We start from the raw sequence: 19064 nt of genomic DNA on the forward strand, positions 1-19064 counted from the left end.
AGCAAATCTCTGCTTTTCCCATTTAGGACAATACAAAGCAACCAGTTCATCTTGACACCTTTCATTCCCAACAGCATAGTATGAACCTTTGCTCACCACATCATTCAGTGCAAGAAGTTGAAGGAAATACCCAGTATCCCCAGGTTTGGAGGACCTTGTGACTTGCTCTGTGTTTGAGGAAAGGGCCACACACAGGGGTTCAGCTTCAGTGACTCAAAGCTTACACAGGACTTTTATTGGTTCCTGAAAGCTGAAAGTAGCAGTGGAGGGGAGCAAAAAAAAAAAAAAAACGGTAAGTAAGCTGAAGAGAGAAATTAAAGCTCAACTCTGGGCAAAAAAAATAAAAAATTTCCCTTGCATTGGGGCTGTGGTGTTTTTGTCTAGCAGAGAGATTAACCACTCCCTTTAAGGGATTTGGCATTCTGGGAGGCAGGGGTGGGGCTTGTGACCATGGGACCGTCGGGATTGGGTGTCATGGCGGTTACATAATTGAAAAACGCCCAATTGTAAGAAGCGATCGGAAGCTTTTCGTGAGCTGCCAGGTCAGTGTGTCGGGAGTGCACAGGGCTTGCGCTCTCGACATAGCTCTATCGGCGATAATGCATGCAAATATGTGGCCCCTTGGTGCCAAGGCCCAGCTGATGAGAGGGCACATATTTATGTGTACTCTGCGTGTAGGGGGAAATGTAGATAAAAACACTTTTTTTTTTTAAGTTTGGATAGAGTAAGGGAGGATTATGACCCGTTAGATTTTTTTTCCGCCATCTGTCCTAATGCAGAGATTTCCCTTCACTTCCTTTCCCATAGCCAAACAGTAAGTGAGAAGCAATCCCTACAAATTAAAGGAATATTTTGGGGACCCCCCAGGTCACTAGAAACAATGTCTCCATTGGAATATTTCCCCTCGATTCCCCCCATAGCAGGCTCCACAGACCTGAGGATGCCAGGAACAGCCCACCACTTGATCGTAGGGAAGCACCATTTGCCGGTGGAAAGAAGGTTCAGGTGAGTATAAGGCTTTCTCCTCTCCCTTGGACAAAACTAGCACCTAACCCTTGCAGAGTTCATCTGTGAATCAGTTTCATTTGCTCTATGGAAAAAAAGCACATGTTCATTTCAGAGTGGACCCATTCTGAAATGTTGAAGCCCGACTCCACCTTGTTGTTAGGGAGAATGTAAGGAAACACATTGATGCTTTGAATTGCAGAGGTGCCCGTTGGGATGTGTATTGCAGCGTGGCTAAAGATGAATCATAGTCATCGTAATTGATAATCAAGTTACTGCACTACTTTAATTGATCAAAAAACGAATTTTGTGGCTCAGAATCACCACTTTCTCAGTTTATAGGTGATAAACAGGTGTCCAGTATTTGTTGGTTGTGCAGGCTGGAAACAGCCCATATCGACACAGACACACTAGAGTGAAGCCTGTGCAATCAGAAAATACTGGACATCTGTATATCACCTATAAACTGCGGAAGTGGTGATTCTGAGTCCTGGATTGTGTCTTTTGATGAAATAAAGTAACTTGATGCTCATCAATTAAGATGATTCAGATCCATTCTTAGACACACTACAATACACATGCCAATGGGTGGGTTTCTTTACCTTCTAACACACACACTACCCAAATTATGCCTGGAAACGGGACACCCGAGGCAACAAGAGCGGCCAAATTTACCCTGCGTGAAGACAGGTGTATTCTCACTTTGTGCTCACAGAAGGTTTTAGGTTACCTTATCCCTCACCAAATGTAAGTTATGCTTTTCTTATGTAAACCAGCACTCTTGGAGTAAACATTTTTTTTTTAAATATATATTCTCACTACACTAGGACTCTCCCGTCTTTCCTGTTATTTTCCCAGGGGACACCCTGGGTTGTTCTTTGGGCCATATCCTTACCCTAGCCATTCCAAACTGAAGAACCCCCTGAGAAACACCACCAGACGAATACCACTCCACCTTTTACTTGGCTACAATACTCACCTCCTTTCCAGTGCTGTCCATCCTAGACTCTCCGCTCCTGGTCATCACTCCTTTTCTGGTTAAATAATGGCAATTCCTGTGGTGCATTATCAGGGGCATTATTTTGTTGGCCAGGGCTCACAGTTCTACTCACACATCATTACATGGGTCCTGCACTATCCACTCACAGATACCACTGCCAGAAAAGAGGAATGACCCTTAAGTCCACTTAACCAGTCTGAAGATTGCAGGGTAAAATAGTAGGGATAAAGTTTGATTGGGGTGTCAGGAGAATCCCTATCCAACGGCCAGGAGTGGACCATGCAGCAGGGTGCTGCAACTAAAAGCTAAGAGCCGAGTGAATCAGAAGAGCTGGACAAGATAGTCAGAGGGACTGGTAAGAAAAGCGGCGTTACTGATAACAAGGGAGCCAAGTGGCTTGGTATTTTCTGTTGGCTGTTCATGTTGATACCCCTGCTTGGGCAACTGATGTCTATGTGTACGATCCATTTTATTTAATAAACATGAGCTGCTACGCGCTAAAATACAGTTTGGTCTGGCACAACTCATTGGAAAGCACCTACCACATATTACCCCAATACCACAATGACAGAGAGAGAGAGGTTGAAATATTGATCTGAATAAAATGACTGCACAGGTTATGACTATCCACATCACTGGTCAAGTGACTCTTCAGTGAAGAGAAGCTAACTAGCTTCTTCAAGATAGCGATTTTGAATTTTAGTCAGAACCTTTGAGTGAAACTAGATGCAAAAATTATATTTGCTATATTATAGGGAAATTTTTGTGACCAAGCAGGACCCTGAAATAATGTTTTACCCTTTGCCTGGAATTCCATCCGAAAAATAGCAGTGCACTTCCTGGCATGTGAAGGTGCCTAGACACTCCTGCATCTACCACCTCATGGTTATATATCTGCAGTGTGAGATATAAGGCACTGCTGTGTCTATCTCAGTGTCAGGAGATTTGTAGTGAGATTTGGGAATGTCACTTCTTTGCAGCTCACTGTTCTCCTTGCTAGAAGCACTGATATGAGAAAGCAAACGTCCTGCCTCTACCAAGATGGTCACCTCCACACAGTGTAGAACAAGGCATGGTAAGTCAGTACTGGAGAAATATCAGCTGCAGGGAGACCATAGATAATACTGGGGACCTGTCTTTTGGGCACAGCTTTCAGAGTTCAGTTTCTTTTTAAGCTGTTGGGGCAAGGAAGAAGTGGGGGAAATTATTTCTTAAACAAGACCTAAAAATACTTTTAGTGTTAGACTGGTAGTTGGCTCTGTTTCAGCGGATGTGTATGGGGCCCTAAAAAAGGCAGTTAAAATCGAACTTGTGAAGTCACAGAAAGGAAAGTAATAAGTATAAGAATCAAAAGGAAATCAAAGGGGAAAAAAAAAACACCTAATAATGCATCTCCTCATCCGCAGCAGCCATGTAAATAGCCACTAAAGAGCAATTAGATTTAACGCTGTAGACTTCCCATCCAATTTTCTTATTCAGACTTTATTGATAGGTGTAGCTGCTGAAGCTCACAGTGGATGCCATCCTATGACATTTGATGTACTTGAAACCTCAGCAGTATTAAGTGATGGGCAGATGGTTCTCCAGGTACGCTTTGCAAGTGCCGTTCTGAGAGCACTCCAGACTCGCTGGCTGTTTTTACAACTGCCTGATGATTGAGAAACTCTGTTTATGATTCATGCTTAGGATAGTCATTTGTATGTCCAGAGTGGAGAATCGCATTTAACCATTTCACATACGAATAGAAGCTTATTTGATACAGCAACGAAAAACAAAATGATGTACCAAGCGTATTCACAACAACCAGGTTTCAGTTACTTTAGTAAGACATTAATGATAGTTTCCCTGTGGGTTTATAGCATTGGTCAGATCACTAAGGCTTTTTTTTTTGCTGTTTCATTTAAAAAACTTGAGACTTTCTGGTCTAAACTTGGATTTTCACACTGAAAAATAAAGTGTAAATACCAGTCCCCTGATGCTGAACTGCTCAGGTTTTGGTCACCAAAACTGATTTGCTTTCTTTGGGCTGCCAAGCCTATGATGGGTTATGCCCAACAGGCAAAGCATCTGAAAGTGTTGCGGCATCCACAGTACTCCCTTTTAACACCAGATCAGTATACCTTAGTGTGCGGTTGAATGCTCTGCACCTTCCATGATCATGGTTTGGTTCAGCCTTTCTCAACCAGGGTTCCACCAGAGGTTGCAAGGAGTTTCTTGAGCTGTGGCTAATGGACCTCCTACTTAATGGTGCCTGCATATTTTCAGGGTGAACACCATAAGGCAGAGCCAGCAATGATCTTTTTAGCTGCCTGTAAGGGGGCATTCTTCCCACTAGCCACCAATAAAAGGGGCATTTTCCCAACGCCCCCCAATAAATTGGCTTTAGCAGGGTTTCCCCAAGTTCAAAAAGAGCCTGCAAGCCTAATAACAATCTTTCACAATACTTTATTTGGTAACAGATAAGCTGCCTGGGACATCAAAACAACTTAGCAGAATGCCGTGTTTCATCTAAAGCCTTCATCATAGCTATGATTAGGGCTTTGGCTGAAACATGTTAGCATTCTCCTGTGTTTATATATTTCTACCTCTGTGCCAGTATACACACCAAAATGTCACTTTCAACAGCTCAGGTTCCTGTATACCTCCAGCTCTCCCTAAGAATTTTATGCTTTGGGGGTATAAAGGAACCTGAGCTGTTGAGGCTGACATCCCTGGTGAGTATACTGGAGTGGAGGTGGAAATATACTGGTGATACGTCTATGCAGAGGTTTCCCGATGCCTATTATTTTCAGGGTTCTTTTGTAGTAAAAAGGTAGAGAATGGCCAGTCTGATTTCTAAGGGATGTATAACAGTTGCCCTGTGCAACCTAGTAAGCTCCCTGTTCGGCATAGAAAAACGAATCACAGCACCAGTACCTAATCTGATGATGACCTTTGCATAATAAAGAGCCTATGCAGCGGTATAATTAGTTACTGAAAAAAAATCATTGGTACAACAAAAAAGAAATACAGTGCAAAAGACCTCCCACCGGATAAACTTTGCTGGATAAATAATAGCGGGCACAACTGTCCTGTACGTGATCCTTAATTAGTATGAAATATGTCTTGACAGTTGAAGAATGGTTGCTAAAACAGCATGAAGGGGATATACCGGAGATGAATGGCACAAAATAATACCTGCATGAGTTCAGAGTGATCAGGATGCAGAGTTGAGCCTTTTATAAAATAGACATGGACAGTCAATTGCAAAATCTAAAGACTGCATGATTGGAACTCAGACAATGTGGTCTTTTGCCTGTGAGTTTGGATTCTATGAACTGCAACCAATTCATGGTTTTCAAAGCCTGTCAGCATAATTTACAGTTGGAAAATTTAATTATTCTATTGTAATAACAATTAACTTTTTTTTTTTTTTTTTCCCTTATCCAGTGGGAGGTCTTTTGCGCGGTGTTGTTCTTTCTTTTTAATTTCCCCATTCAGCATTGTACTGTATAAGACACTACAACAGGTACAGAGCAAAATGAAATGTAATCTGCAAAATTGGCCTGCCAGAAGTCCAGCCTGCTCCTAACTTCCTCTTGGGCTAAAAACAGAAGACTTTTGCTGTATTGAAATCCCAAGCAGCTTTAGCAGCTCTGCCTGCTGGGCTACAAAACCCCACCCTATACTACACTCTTCCCCGTTCCTCTCCACATACACACTGATATCTTTTGCCTAAAAAAGCAATGCTACTTTCTTGATTCCCAAGAGTCAGCATACACATGTATGTAGGAAGAAGTCTCTTGGGAGATGTAGTTCTGGGTGCGTGCCTAAATCAGTAGGAACCAGTGGCGTCTGGTGCTACATTTTTATGAGGGGCGGAAGAAACCCCCCCTTCCCCCAACCTCTGGATCTGCACCTACTTCATCCATGCACAAGGCTTCCCCACAGCAGGTGGACAAAGCAGTAGGAGAGCAGCTAGGTGGACAGAGCCAGGCTGCGGTATGCTCCAGTGACAGACATTGCCATCTTTCTTCTCCCACCTCAGGATACACGGCAACTCTGTACTGCATATGTCATTGCCGGAGACTACACGCTCAATGGCTGCTGCCAGCTCCCCCGCCTGCTCCTCCTCTCCTTATCTGTGCAAACCACTGCTGCACACATCACACAAGTGGGCGAGCTGGGGGCGCAGAGCCAACCCTTTTTGAAGCCAATTAGAGCCTCAGACTCTAATCAAGTGCTTAAAAAAAAAAATAACCCCATTAAAATCCAGGTGTCCAGGGCCCTGCATGGAGATTAGGGGCCGGGCGCAAGGTTTAGGGGGGCGGCGCCCCTGTGCCCCTTATCCTAATGAGCGCGCCGTCACTGGTAGGAACTGATCTCCCAGCAGCTGCCTCGTACCAATTTTACAATCTTGGTGGTAGTAGTAGTAGAAGTAATTTCTTGCTATAGAAATAAAGTAAAAAAAATAAATAATAATGGTCTAGAGGGGAGTAGGATTTTTAGAGGTTAGTGTGGGTAATGCCTAGACATATACTTTAAAACAAATATTAATTTTTATAAAAGTTTATTACTGGGGAAAATATTTGTTACAACTCCTATGCAAATGTGAAATGGATCAGAACATTCTATCCCTGCTCATTTCCCCTCCCTCTCTCCTGTGATCTAAACCTATAAGATTAGCAGAAATGACCTCACTATACCCCCCCCCCCCCTTACAGTTGCCCAACTTCTCGAGCTTAAGGACAAATCAAATACACTATGTGGTTTGCCACAGTCACCGCATCTCCTATTATAAATAATCCTTTATGTACCACATTCAAAGTAATTTAATACCGGCTTACACATTACTGTTAATAAGGGCTAGACATGAGAACAATGCCAACACATGGCATCAATTTTTTTGATAGCTGCAGTGACAGAATCACGCTGTTCCTGTTAAACAAAAGTCATGTGAAACGAACAATCACTTGATACAATAGATCTGTTACAATACTTCTGTTCTTACCGAAGCAAGCAATGTTCCCTTCCATACCGATGTACTTCAAGTCGTACTTCGCCGCCTCACTCTCAATGGGATCCGTTTCCGACGTGTCATCCATTGCAAAAATCTCCTTTTGTCTGAATTCCGCATTGTCGTCAAAGTTAATTTTTGCATCAAAGCACACAACTGCAGCGATAGGAAGACAGAGGGGAAGAAAATGCGTTTAAGAAAAGAATTAGAATAGAAAAAAAAGTTAATATCAATTCAACGTACTTTAGTCTTTTGCAAAGAAAATACAAAGATATAAAACAAATCTAGCATGTACTGGCATAAACATTATTATCCGGGGAACAAAAACTGGTGGGTGAACTTTAATAAAATTAATTAAAACTAAGATATTTCTTCCCATTGTTTTAATACTTCATTATTTTGAGATGCTAATTAGGTTTATGGGGAAAAAAAAACAAAAAACAAAATGATCAATGATATTGTAAGATTTATTGAAAGGAATAAAGAACTTAATGATAAAGTTCTAAGTGCTTAGAAACATAGAAGACCATGGAAGTGGGACAATTTGTTCTTTCCATAAAGACAGGGAAGATGTGTGGATAGAAAGCTAGAAATATGGCAGTTGGCATTTTTGACTAGCTGGAGTGCTCTGCTGAATTGAAGAGAAATTATCACTTGAAGAATCTTTCGAGAGTCAAACACTTCCAGAAGCAGAAAGCTATATATCCAGGTGAGTTTTTGCTTTGTGATCCCATTGTTTGGACATAAAAAAGTTGTTCCACAAAAGCTTTCAGTCCGCATTAAGAGATGTGGTCTGTCTAAGGCTTGGTTCACACGGCTGCAACTTGAGGTCCCAAGTTGCGTGACATGTGAAATCCCATATTAGTCAATGAGAGCTATCCTAATTAGCACTACAGAAGTTGCTCTGAATTAAAAAAAAGGTCCCTCTACTACTTCAAGGCGACTTCTAGCCAACTTGTGCCTCAAAGTAGTGCTCAAGCCGCCAGAACCTCTCCTGGCAAATTCTCACAAAGTCGTGTGACTTTCAGGTGGCGGCAGTGTAAACTGAGCCCAAGACATTGGACAATTTAACCTTTAGCCTTGGATCACACAGAAATCACATTGCCTTCCTGTACAATTCACAATTCAATGTGGTGCAATTTATTATTCAAATTGCACCGCATTATAACAAAGTGGATCACATGGTCATTTTGTAAGGTTACTGCTTTAAGGTGATCATGGATCTGAAAGAATAGGGTTTTCAATTTTGATTTGTCCTTGGTTGGAAGAAAGATTGAGACCCCTTTGTGAATAATTGTCAAACGCTCGTCCAATTAACTTCATTACACCAAACCACAATTATATAAAAGGTTCTCAATGTAGAAGGTTGGGCCTGTGTCATATGACTTGTGTGCACCAGAACCACTTCTCTCCTGATACAAGCCAATGGGAATGCAAAAGAAACATGAAGCAGGTTGATGTAGCTTGGAAGATGGGCAACTGCAGGACAAATGCACATGTCAATAAGCGCTGAATGATCTCAGAAAGTTTCCCGACCTGATGTCAAATGCCAACAAGTGCACCTGAAAACAAGCTGCATTTGCCCATTGACAAATCCAAGCACAGCAGCCAATCTCCAAAACGTGTCAAAATACAATGTTATGAATATCCGTCCTCCAGGATATTCTGGGAACTGATGAATAGGAGGTTGTAAACCTCAAAACGAAAAAAGTTTATTTTTCGTTTATTGTGCATAAAGTAGTAGAATCTTGTTACTTTACAGAGTTAAAGAAAGCGCACAGACATACACACACACGGTTCCCCATGATTGATTGGAAATTGCCTCTAAAACGCTGCAGTTTACAGATATCTGTATTATGGGATTAGGCAAATGGATTCCACATACTGCTTACAATATGGAAGTTTAATAGAGCAATATTTCCCGATAACAGAATAATGCAATGTTGCGCCTCACCAAAGCGTTCTAGACAGCTCGAGATTAACCCATTATTTAATCCCAACAAGTAAACAACTTAATCAAGGCCAAGACGAGCTCCTTAACTTTAATTGGCTTTTTTCATTATTATTATACCATTAAACACTGCATTCCCTGAATAATATTGCCAGGAACAGATGGCAACTATCTTACATAGAGTGGTACATTAAACTGTTAAGTCAAATCAGATTTGACCATCTTAGATCTGACGGACAGCTAAATGTTTTTAAAGTGCATATGAGAGGTTTGAATAGTTCTGGGGGTTTAAAAGGGACATTCCATAGAACTTTTAATGCTCATTCTCTAGATTTCTTTTTTCTCTCTCTCTTCTGGCAAATGAACAAACTCCTTGCTTCTGGCAAAGTAGGCTGTAGAGGAATGAAGGTAGTCAGTTTAACCAACCCATTTAATGAGAAAATGACCAACAGAATAATAGGGAGTATAGGTGTGACAACCTCCTCAATGCCAGCCCTGTCAGCTGAATGTGCAAAGCCCAATAAAAATTTATATATTTTATACATCTCTGCTCTATATGCACACTTCCCCATGTTTTAGCCCTTTAAAATGCAATAAGTACCTAAAGATACCTGTTGATCTGCCAATGTAGTCCTAACTTCCTATGTGCGTTAATGACACAATGCTTCTGATTAAAGCTCAACTTCGGGCAAAAAAATAAAAGGTGTTTCCATACAGTGGGGCTGTGCCCCCACTTCATGAGACAACTGCTGATTCTTGTCTAGGGAATTGGAGAACAGAAATATACTTGTCTAATCCTTCAACCCTCCCAGCACAAGTCTGGGCATTGTGGCTCCTAAACCCCTGACCTCTCCTCGTAGTCTAGTGGCCTTGTGCAGTGGACTGTTCCCAATGTCATCATGTTCACAGACCTGCTCTGGATGTGAGGATGTCAGGAACAGTCCACTGCTGGATCATGGGGGAGCGACGTTTGCAGGTGGAGCGGAGGATCGGGTGAGTATAATGTTTCCACAATCCCCTGGACAAAAACAAGCAGTTGACCTGTTCATTGAGGGCACAGCCTCACTGCATGGAAAAACTTTTATTTTCCCCCAGAGTTGGGCTTTGACTAAAATCCCAGCTTGTAAGCGCTGCTTGTTGGACTACAGTACACCATCTATGCCTGCCCCTTCCTTACCTGCCAAAAAATTTTGCTGCCTGGACCCCTAAGAGACTGGCCACACACTGGTTGTATAGGAAAAGGAATCTTGGGAGATGTAGTCCTGAGGAGGGCTTATGCCAATAACTGGGCTGTGCCTGCAAGAATTTTTCAATCCTAGTGGTGATCGCACAGGGAGTAATAAAAGCTATAGGAACAAGGTACGGTAAGTATATATAAAAAAATTATATAATGTTGGGATATGCTCTAGAGGGGGAGAGGGATGTTTATTTTTGGGATAATTTTGGGTAGTTCCCAGGCATATATTTTGAAATGGGCAGTCACATTGGATAACCATTATCCTGTAGGGCAGGATGCGGGAAGATTACTGTTGACACTGGTTTATTAAAGCGGTAGTAAAGCCCGCTTTGTGATTTTTACCTACAGGTAAGCCTATAATAAAGCTTACCTGTAAGTAAAATGAATATCTCCTAAACGTGCACCGTTTTGGAGATATTCATCCTGGATACAGTCAGTAACCTCACCGGCACTTGCGTCCTTATGGTCAGGCATACCGTGCCGGACCTTCAGTGTTTTGTCCCAGAACCGAGGGCGAACCCAGAAGAAAGACCAGATGAAAATGTCAAGCCTCTCAGCCGTGACAGCGCGCTTCATTGCAAGGTAAGTATTTCATAATGTGCTAGTATGCGATGCATACTAGATCATTATGCCATTGTCTTACAGGTGTTTTATTTATTTTGTTTAACTCTGCCGCAGTTTACTACCACTTTAAGGGGGAACAATTGCAGTCAGACAAGGTGTCTGTTTCTTCCCTATGACAGTTCCCCCCCCCAGGGAGCCAGTGCTTTTGTATCATAAACCATAACTCATAGCCAGATTAAAACCTTATAAAAACAAATACATTTAAAAAAAAATAAGTGCAGATTGTCCCCCCCCCCTTATGCAGTCTTTGGCAATGTGCATCATAACCCCTTTATAAAAAAAATGCAAAGAAGTGATAAAATGAACATGAAAAGCAGAAATTACTAAGACATGGTATGGAATTTAAAAACTATACATAAATTGTACATGCTGCAGTGTGACCAAGCCAACAAGTGCCTTCATGTTTAGAGAAGTGAAGCGTAACACAAAAAAAAAGTATTCATCAAGCGTCTTTGTGCAAACTTACTTAAAACATTTTTTTTTTTAAAGGAAAATCACATGAAACATGCTTTGACATATGTACACACCCAGCTGAAAACCCTAGAAAACGGGCTTCAGAGTATTTTAAATTCTGCCACTGTCTGTTGCATCAACAATTGTCATAACGTCTACATACTTTTTTTCACAATATCATATGTCAGTGGGTCTGAACTAGGGAAAAGAAGGTGGGCCTCATTGAAGCAATGGGAGCTGAATTTGTATTCGGCCCCCGAGGCAATACTTTGTAAAACCACCTTTCGCTGCAATTACAACTGCAAGTCGTTTAGGGTATGTCTCAACCAGCTTTGCACATCTAGAGAGTGACATTTTTGAAAAATAGATCAAGCTCTGTCAGATTGGATAGAGAGCTTCTGTGAACAATTTTCAAGTCTTGCCACAGATTGTCACTTGGATTTAGGTCTGGACTTTGACTGGGCCATTCTAACACATGAATATTCTTTGATCTAATCAATTCCATTGTAGCTCTGGCTGTATGTTTAGGGTCGTTGTCCTGCTGGACAGTCAAGTCTTTTGTAGACTCCAACAGGTTTTCTTCTAAGATTGCCCTGTATTTGGCCCCATCCATCTTCCCATCAACAGCATCCCTGTCCCTGCTGAAGAAAATCAACCCCACAACATGATGCTGCCTCCACAATCTTTCAAGGTGGGGATGGTGTATTCAGGGCGATGTGCAGTGTTAGTTTTCAATCACACGCAGCATTTTGCTTTAATGCCAAAAAAGTTCTATTTTGGTCTCATATGACCAATGCACCTTCTTACACGTTTGCTGTGTCCCCACCACATGGCTTCTCACAAACTGGAAATGGGACTCCTTATGGCTTTCTTATTGCCACTCTACCACAAAGGCCAGATTTGTGGAGTGCACGACTAATAGTTGTCCTGTGGACAGATTCTCCCACCTGAACTGTGGATCTCTGCAGCTCCTCCAGAGTTAGCATGGGGCGCTTGGCCGCTTCTCTGATTAATGAGTCCTTGCCTGGCCTTTCAATTCGGGTGGGGAGCCATGTCTTTGGTAGGTTTGCAGTTGTGCGCTTTCCATTTTCGGATGTTGGATTGAACAGTGTTCCGTGAGATGTTCAAAGCTTGGGATATTTTTTATAATTTAACCCTGCTTTAAACGTCTCCACAACTTTATCCCTGACCTATCTGGTGTGTTCCTTGGACTTCATGATGCTGTTTGTTCACTAAGGGTCTCTAACAAACCTCTAGGGGTTTCACAGAACGGCTGTATTTATACTGAGATTAAATTACACACAGATGGACTTACTAATTAGGTGACTTCTGCAGGCAATTGGTTCCATTAAATTCTAGTTAGGGGTTTCAGAGTAAAGGGGGCTGAATACAAATGCACGCCACACATTTCAGATATTTGTAAAAAAAAAAAAAAGCGAAAACCCTTTATCATTTTCCTTCCACTTCACAATTATGTGCCACTTTGAGTTGATCCATCACATAAATCCCCAAAAAATACATTTACGTTTTTGGTTATAACATGACAAAATTTCAAGGGGTATGAATACCTTTTCAAGGCACTGTATACCTGTGAAGGTGATGGACACAGATGCATAATATGTGAGGGTGCCAAGTACTGACTTTTTGTGACATTTGGCTTAGAACTTCTTTCGGCAGGAAAACAAATGAGAACACTTATCTGAAAGGAGAAGTGCGCGAATGGTAGAAAAAAATAAAACAATTACCTACCTGCTGCAGCCTTGACCCGATCCTGCCGATGTACCCCCCCCCCCCCCCCCTAGTGCTCAATAGAGTGCCAGACAGGAAATTGGATAGAAGTGGCTGGCTCAGGCTTTTAGCAGATATCTTAAAGCAGGGGTCACAAAGTGGCAGCCCTCCAGCTGTTGTGAAACTACAAGTCTCATCATGCCTCTGCGTGTGGGAGCAATGCTTGTAATAGTCAGCCTTGCAATGCTTCCAGGGACTTGTAGTTTCAAAACAGCTGGAGGGCCGCTGCTTTAGAGGCTGAACTAGCTGCCTTGCCTATAAGGCATCTGGGCAGATGCCAACATTGTTGTTGTGATCCCTCAAGAGTCTGGAGTGGCTCTGTGATGCTCGGTAACAGGAGTAGACAAGCGCACTCCTGTGACTCACAAGAGAAGCTTTGGCCATACTTCTCTTTGAACTTAGCCTTCCTAATATATGCATAGGGAAAGTCTCCTGCACCCTCTAGACAGTGATGGAGGGGTGGGAAGGCTTGAGCAGGGTTTTTACATCATTTCCCAAAGCTCTTGCAGGTAGAGCAATGTTTCATCAATCTAAATGGCTGTGGGTGGACCAAGTGTGCTTGTTCACTGACCTATCAGGATCAGTACTCATCAAGAAAGCCAACACCTAACCAGCTACAGGTTGACAATGCTACAAAGATGTCATGGCAGAAGGAAGAACGCTGTCATCCTATCAAAGGAATGGTTCTACTTGCAGGATCCACAGGTATTTACAAAATGTTCAAAGGGTTATTTAGAAAAAAACAGAGCAGTCTTACTTTTTATGAGCAACCTATAAAACATTTGTGAATTTTTTATTTTTTTTTAAGCTTGACCATACTTCCACTTTAAAGCCTTCACTCTCTTCCCTAACTACAACACAAGTGGTTGTAAAAATGAACAAAGCACACCCCCTATAGCGTGCACTCCTTTCTGCAGGAGTCGCCGATAGAATTCTAAGCCAGCCTCCAGGGTGTTGGCCCATTCCCCACTCTAGCACACAGCCGGTGACCAATAGCCTCAGCTCTGCATGTTTTTCTGCAGCGTGTGATGTCAGATCCCGACCCCTCATTTCTGCTGCTGAGGAAAATCCTTAAAATCTGTGCGGTATAGGAGGCTGTAGAGGTGGGAGAGCGGGAGATAAACCGGTACAGGTTATGAAGGAGGATTTGTGTCATCTCTGCGCATTACCTGAGGCTAGTCACTACCATGAGTATATGTAAGGGCCACAAAAAAAGATTAGGTTGCGTAGGGAGTTGGAACTGCCTAAAATGTTGTATGGGTTATATGGGTAAGCTTGTTTCAGGCAAAACAAATCCAAGATCTATCAGGGATAGCTGGCCTTTGGTGCAGAGGATTTTGCCACAAGAGAGAGGAGTATACAAACAAGGTGTTTTTTTTTATAATTCTGCAAATAGTATGGAAAGATTAGAACCCATGTTAAGTTTGTATTTTTGTCTGTGTACTCACTGGGGTGACTCAGCTTTTCGACTTGTCCTGGTGACCATTACCTTTATAAGAGAATTGATGGGAAGTCACAATTTTTAAAGGCTTTAACACAGTTTCTCAACCAGGGTTCCATGGAACTCTAGGGTTCCTACAGAGATTGCTAGGGGTTCCTTGAGCAATGAGTAATTTCTGCCCTTGGATACGTTTACACTGACACCATTGATCATTTTAGCAATCTGTAAGGAGGTGATTCATCCTAATTTCCATAAGGTATCATGAGTTGTAGATATAGTAATGTTTAGTAGGGGTTCCCTAAGACCAGTTATTTCAACGGTTCCTCGGTGTTGAAAAGGTTAAGGCTTTAGAAAAATCATCCAGTGGGGACATCTTCAGCAACGGCTGTCTGAAAAGGGAATTTCCCTCATTTTCTAGCAATCTCCTCTGGATTAGGAAGTGAGGGGAAACAAAGGGGAGGGGAAACAAAGGGGAAGGGAAACAAAGGGGAAGGGAAACAAAGGGGAAGGGAAACAAAGGGGGAAGGGAAACAAAGGAGGAAGGGAAACAAAGGAGGAAGGGAAACAAAGGAGGAAGGGAAACAAAGGAGGAAGGGAAACAAAGGAGGAAGGGAAACAAAGGGGGAGGGGGAACAAAGGGGGAAGGGAAACAAAGGGGGAAGGGAAACAAAGGGGGAAGGGAAACAAAGGGGGAAGGGAAACAAAGGGGGAAGGGAAACAAAGGGGGAAGGGAAACAAAGGGGGAAGGGAAACAAAGGGGAAGGGAAACAAAGGGGAAGGGAAACAAAGGGGAAGGGAAACAACAAAAATCAACTTACAGGTGTTTAACCATTTTCTGCACTCCAAAACTAAAGCAAAAAAGTTCTGAGTATATGCCTGGACAGATTCCTGGCTCAGCCCTTCAGCTAGCCACTAAGAGCCTGAGACGGCCACTCCCAAGCAGAGCAGACAGTCACCAGAACCGAGCAATCAGCGGTGTTTGATTGCTTGGTTCTTAGTCTTAGAGCCAGCGGGGAACAGATGCTGCATCCATCTAGGTACGATACAAAAAAAATAAAAAATTACATACTTCTCTTTTAATGTTAGGTGTATGGTTGGAAAACTATTAGTCTGGTAAAGTTGATATTATATTCAGAATTTATTTAAAAAATAGATTTTATACCTTTGTATAAGACAGATCCTATTTTGTGTTTGCTGCCTAAAAGAGGGATTATATTGTTGACAAGCTTGGTACAAGAGTCATCCCACGCGTGATGCCTGAACTGTGAGCTCACCTGACATCATCTGGGAAATGAAATAACGCCTACACAATCACAAGGCCTGCAAACTCAATAGGACATACCAGGAGCAAAGAGATACAAGATGTTAAAACCGCTTGGCGGTAAGATCTGAGAAGCTGGAGTGTCCTGTCATGATTTACGCATCTTAGAATCTCATTTTCCCCTGCTTAGTCATAAGAAATCAAAATATATTCCTAACTAGGGATTCAAAGCTCTTTTTCTTGTGCCTAAAAATGATAGATTATCTGTATTGGCCCCTCTCTGAAAACCAAGAGAGGTGCTGACGGCATCTTTTGTGAGAACCTCCATTCGTAATTTACCTTCGTTATTTCCTAATGGCGCTCTTGGAATTAAATTATACGCCTGCCCTCTTTCAGATAAGCTGATACAATTTTCTTGAAAAAAAAAAAAAATAGAACTTCAAAGTTGTATTTTACCGTGCTTCTGCTTACAGTGCAAATATCTGATCTGGTGCACGGAGCGCTGTGGATACAAATTCCTATTAAGTTAGACTACAGCAAAAATTGACTTACAATTCTCAAATTGAAAAACAGAAGGAGCCGTGTGCCGTTTTTGGCAGATTTATAGCAGCTACAGATAAGCAGTAATCCCTGAATTGGAAGAGGATAAAAGCCTATCGTTTTTTTTACTTTTAGAATTTAGATCTAATATCTGAGTGGTGAATCCATGTTGCTGGGAAAACACTTTGTGTGCCATTTGAAACATTCCGATTTACAAGTAGCTTTGATTGGGTCTTAAAATACACAGACCCCCACCTGTAAAAAAAAAATTCTCATAAGCATCATACTGTTTAATGGGGATCTGTCATAACCCCACACAGATGGCAGCTGTTTTTGGGCCAAATGCACATTCAAAGGAAATCCCATCTTATACTTTGCTTTTACACAAGGTGCCAATTCTGCTGTCCATGGAATAGATTTCACACAATGGACCTACTTCTTTTTGTTTGCAGCACTCATCCTATAAAAACAGAATAAAATGTTCAAAATATATATATATTTTTTTAAATACTCTTGGCCAGCAATCTTGATTTACAGCTGATGTTTAAGAGATACCATCATGATTACAGAAATGAGATGGGAGGGGATAATCTTTCCATTTAATATAGGAACAAATGTATAAAAAGGGAGAAGAAATAGAATCAAATTCTGTTTGCAGAAGGTCACCATTCCACAAGAAACTAACTGGGAGTCATCTTTTGCAGCTGCCTTCTGCTAATTGTCCCTCTGCTCAATGAGGTCCTCTTTCTATCACAGACTCGCTCACACACCTTGGGCTCAGAAATGATGGGGTAAAGATCGAAGGCTGAAGTATTGTGGAATAACTGCCATTTTAGCAACAGCCATCATCCCTCTGACACAGTCCTCTGATCTTCCCTCCATGTGCAATTTTTTTCTTGGCAGAGTGATGGTGAAACTAAAGAGATCCATGCAGGGTCTATTTTGGACACCTTTTGTTTTACCGAGGTGAAACGGTCACCCGATACGGTTTTTTTATTTATAGAGGGGCTTTGGACTCAACAGGGTTAACAATGGAATGACGGGTACTTCTACTATTCACCTGAATCACCCACACATTGCACCAAAGTGCACTTGCACACCATTGTCCAATAGACCTGAATGAGAACTTGCCGCTGCTGTATGGGCACATCTCATTTGAGTCTATGGGATGTTAGTAGGCATAAGCAGCCCAGGGAATTAGACAATGCAGGTTGTCATCATATTGTTGGAGGAGAGCATACACATGGGGGGGGGGGGGGGGACTCAGCTTAGCATATTTAGTGGGCTAGAGAGATGGCCTGGAACATTGTTTTCTGAACTTGTCCTTCAAAGTGGAACAACGCCCAATAGTATTACCGCTTCCCAAAACAGTTACAGTAAAGGCATGCTGTGATATATAATGGTCACAGTTGCTTGTACTTTCAACCAATCTGTCAAGCCATCAAATGGCAGCTTCCATTGCTGGGTATAGTTCTGTTTTAAACTGTGTATGGGGTTCTTTAAACTGGGTAAGGGGTTCTTTACTGTCAGAGAGGTATAGATGAGGAACTCCCTTCCACAATCGGCGGTGTCAGCGGGAAGTGTCGATAATGAAAAAAAACAAAACAAAGATGGGCATATTAAACTCAAATATACAGGGATATGGGACATGGTTTTGACAAACACACCCACACAGGTTGAACTGAATGGACTGTTTATTTAACCCTATATAAGAGTAACGTACATCATCTCTGCTCATCCAACTGTGAAATATCACTACAGACCTCAGATAAAGACTTCTCACTGTTGCAGCTTACCCAGGGGCTCAGCAGTGTTTATGTAGCACGTCCTTTTGAAAACAATGTAGCAAATGATGACCTGGTCATAAAAGGCATTGGTCATTGGGAGTGATGGGCAACACAAACACAATGCCTGGACAGTTTGCAGCAGCTACAAGACCAGTTAATATGCACCTGAGGTCCACTAGCTGGAGAGTAGGTTATAGATTTCATTGTAAATATAATGTTACTCTTTGGACTGCTCTTACTATACTATATTACAGGTCTGCCACAAAGGGAGTCTAGGCAAGAGTGAAGGTTTTTGGCTTTTAGTGAAATATTCCACACAAGCAGATAATTTCTGCATCATCTCAATGTAAATGTTGATGGAAGACTTCACATCCTGGAGCTCATGAATCTTTGTCTGGGAGAAGGCCCTCCAAACAACATAGCATAAAATCAGCAGCAGGAAAAGCTTTTTTTTTTTTTTTTTCTAGCATTGTCCCGAGGCCTTCTTCACATGTATGCTAAAATGGTTTGCTCAATGCATGTTTCTGACACATGCCGACTTCAGAAGTGATAGGGTGCTATAAACTGACAGACTCAGTATACATCTTTATTCAGCCAAGTGTTCACTTTGCTGCACTGTCCCAAATATTGTCTCCAACTTCAAATCCATATTATTATTATTCAGGATTTATATAGCGCCAACAGTTTGCCCAGTGCTTTACAATCTAAAAGGTAGCACAGTTACAATACAATAGAATATAAGAGTTTAAAGTCAGCCATAGACGGTTTGAATTGAAGGAAAGGAAAAAGTGGTGGGTAGGGTTAAAATGGAGATGTTGAGGGTAGTACACAGAGGGCCACACACCATTAGATTTAAGATAGGCATAAATTGGTTCATAAGTATTGAGTGGATTCATCAGAGAAACAAAACTAAACCCAGTAAAACCATCTGGTCTTAGGTTCTGCAGATTTGTCCCGGGGAGCAAAGAGCAGATGCGCCAA

At 41.9% G+C, this 19064-nt stretch overlaps 1 protein-coding gene across 1 annotated transcript in view; it reads right to left on the reverse strand.

Annotated features, from left to right (window-relative positions):
* The window catches only part of SUCLG2 (succinate-CoA ligase GDP-forming subunit beta), a 326616-nt gene that overhangs the window by 175993 nt on the left and 131559 nt on the right, over positions 1–19064 (reverse strand). Inside the window, exon 8 of the mRNA XM_077451973.1 lies at positions 6996–7157. Within this exon, the coding sequence (XP_077308099.1) occupies positions 6996–7157 (162 nt within the window). The remainder of the gene's footprint in view (positions 1–6995; positions 7158–19064) is intronic.

The sequence above is a fragment of the Lithobates pipiens genome, unplaced genomic scaffold (assembly GCF_037356315.1).
Source record: "Lithobates pipiens isolate NorthernLeopardFrog02 unplaced genomic scaffold, aLitPip1_a1.2 Scaffold_23, whole genome shotgun sequence".
NCBI classification, from domain to species: domain Eukaryota; kingdom Metazoa; phylum Chordata; class Amphibia; order Anura; family Ranidae; genus Lithobates; species Lithobates pipiens.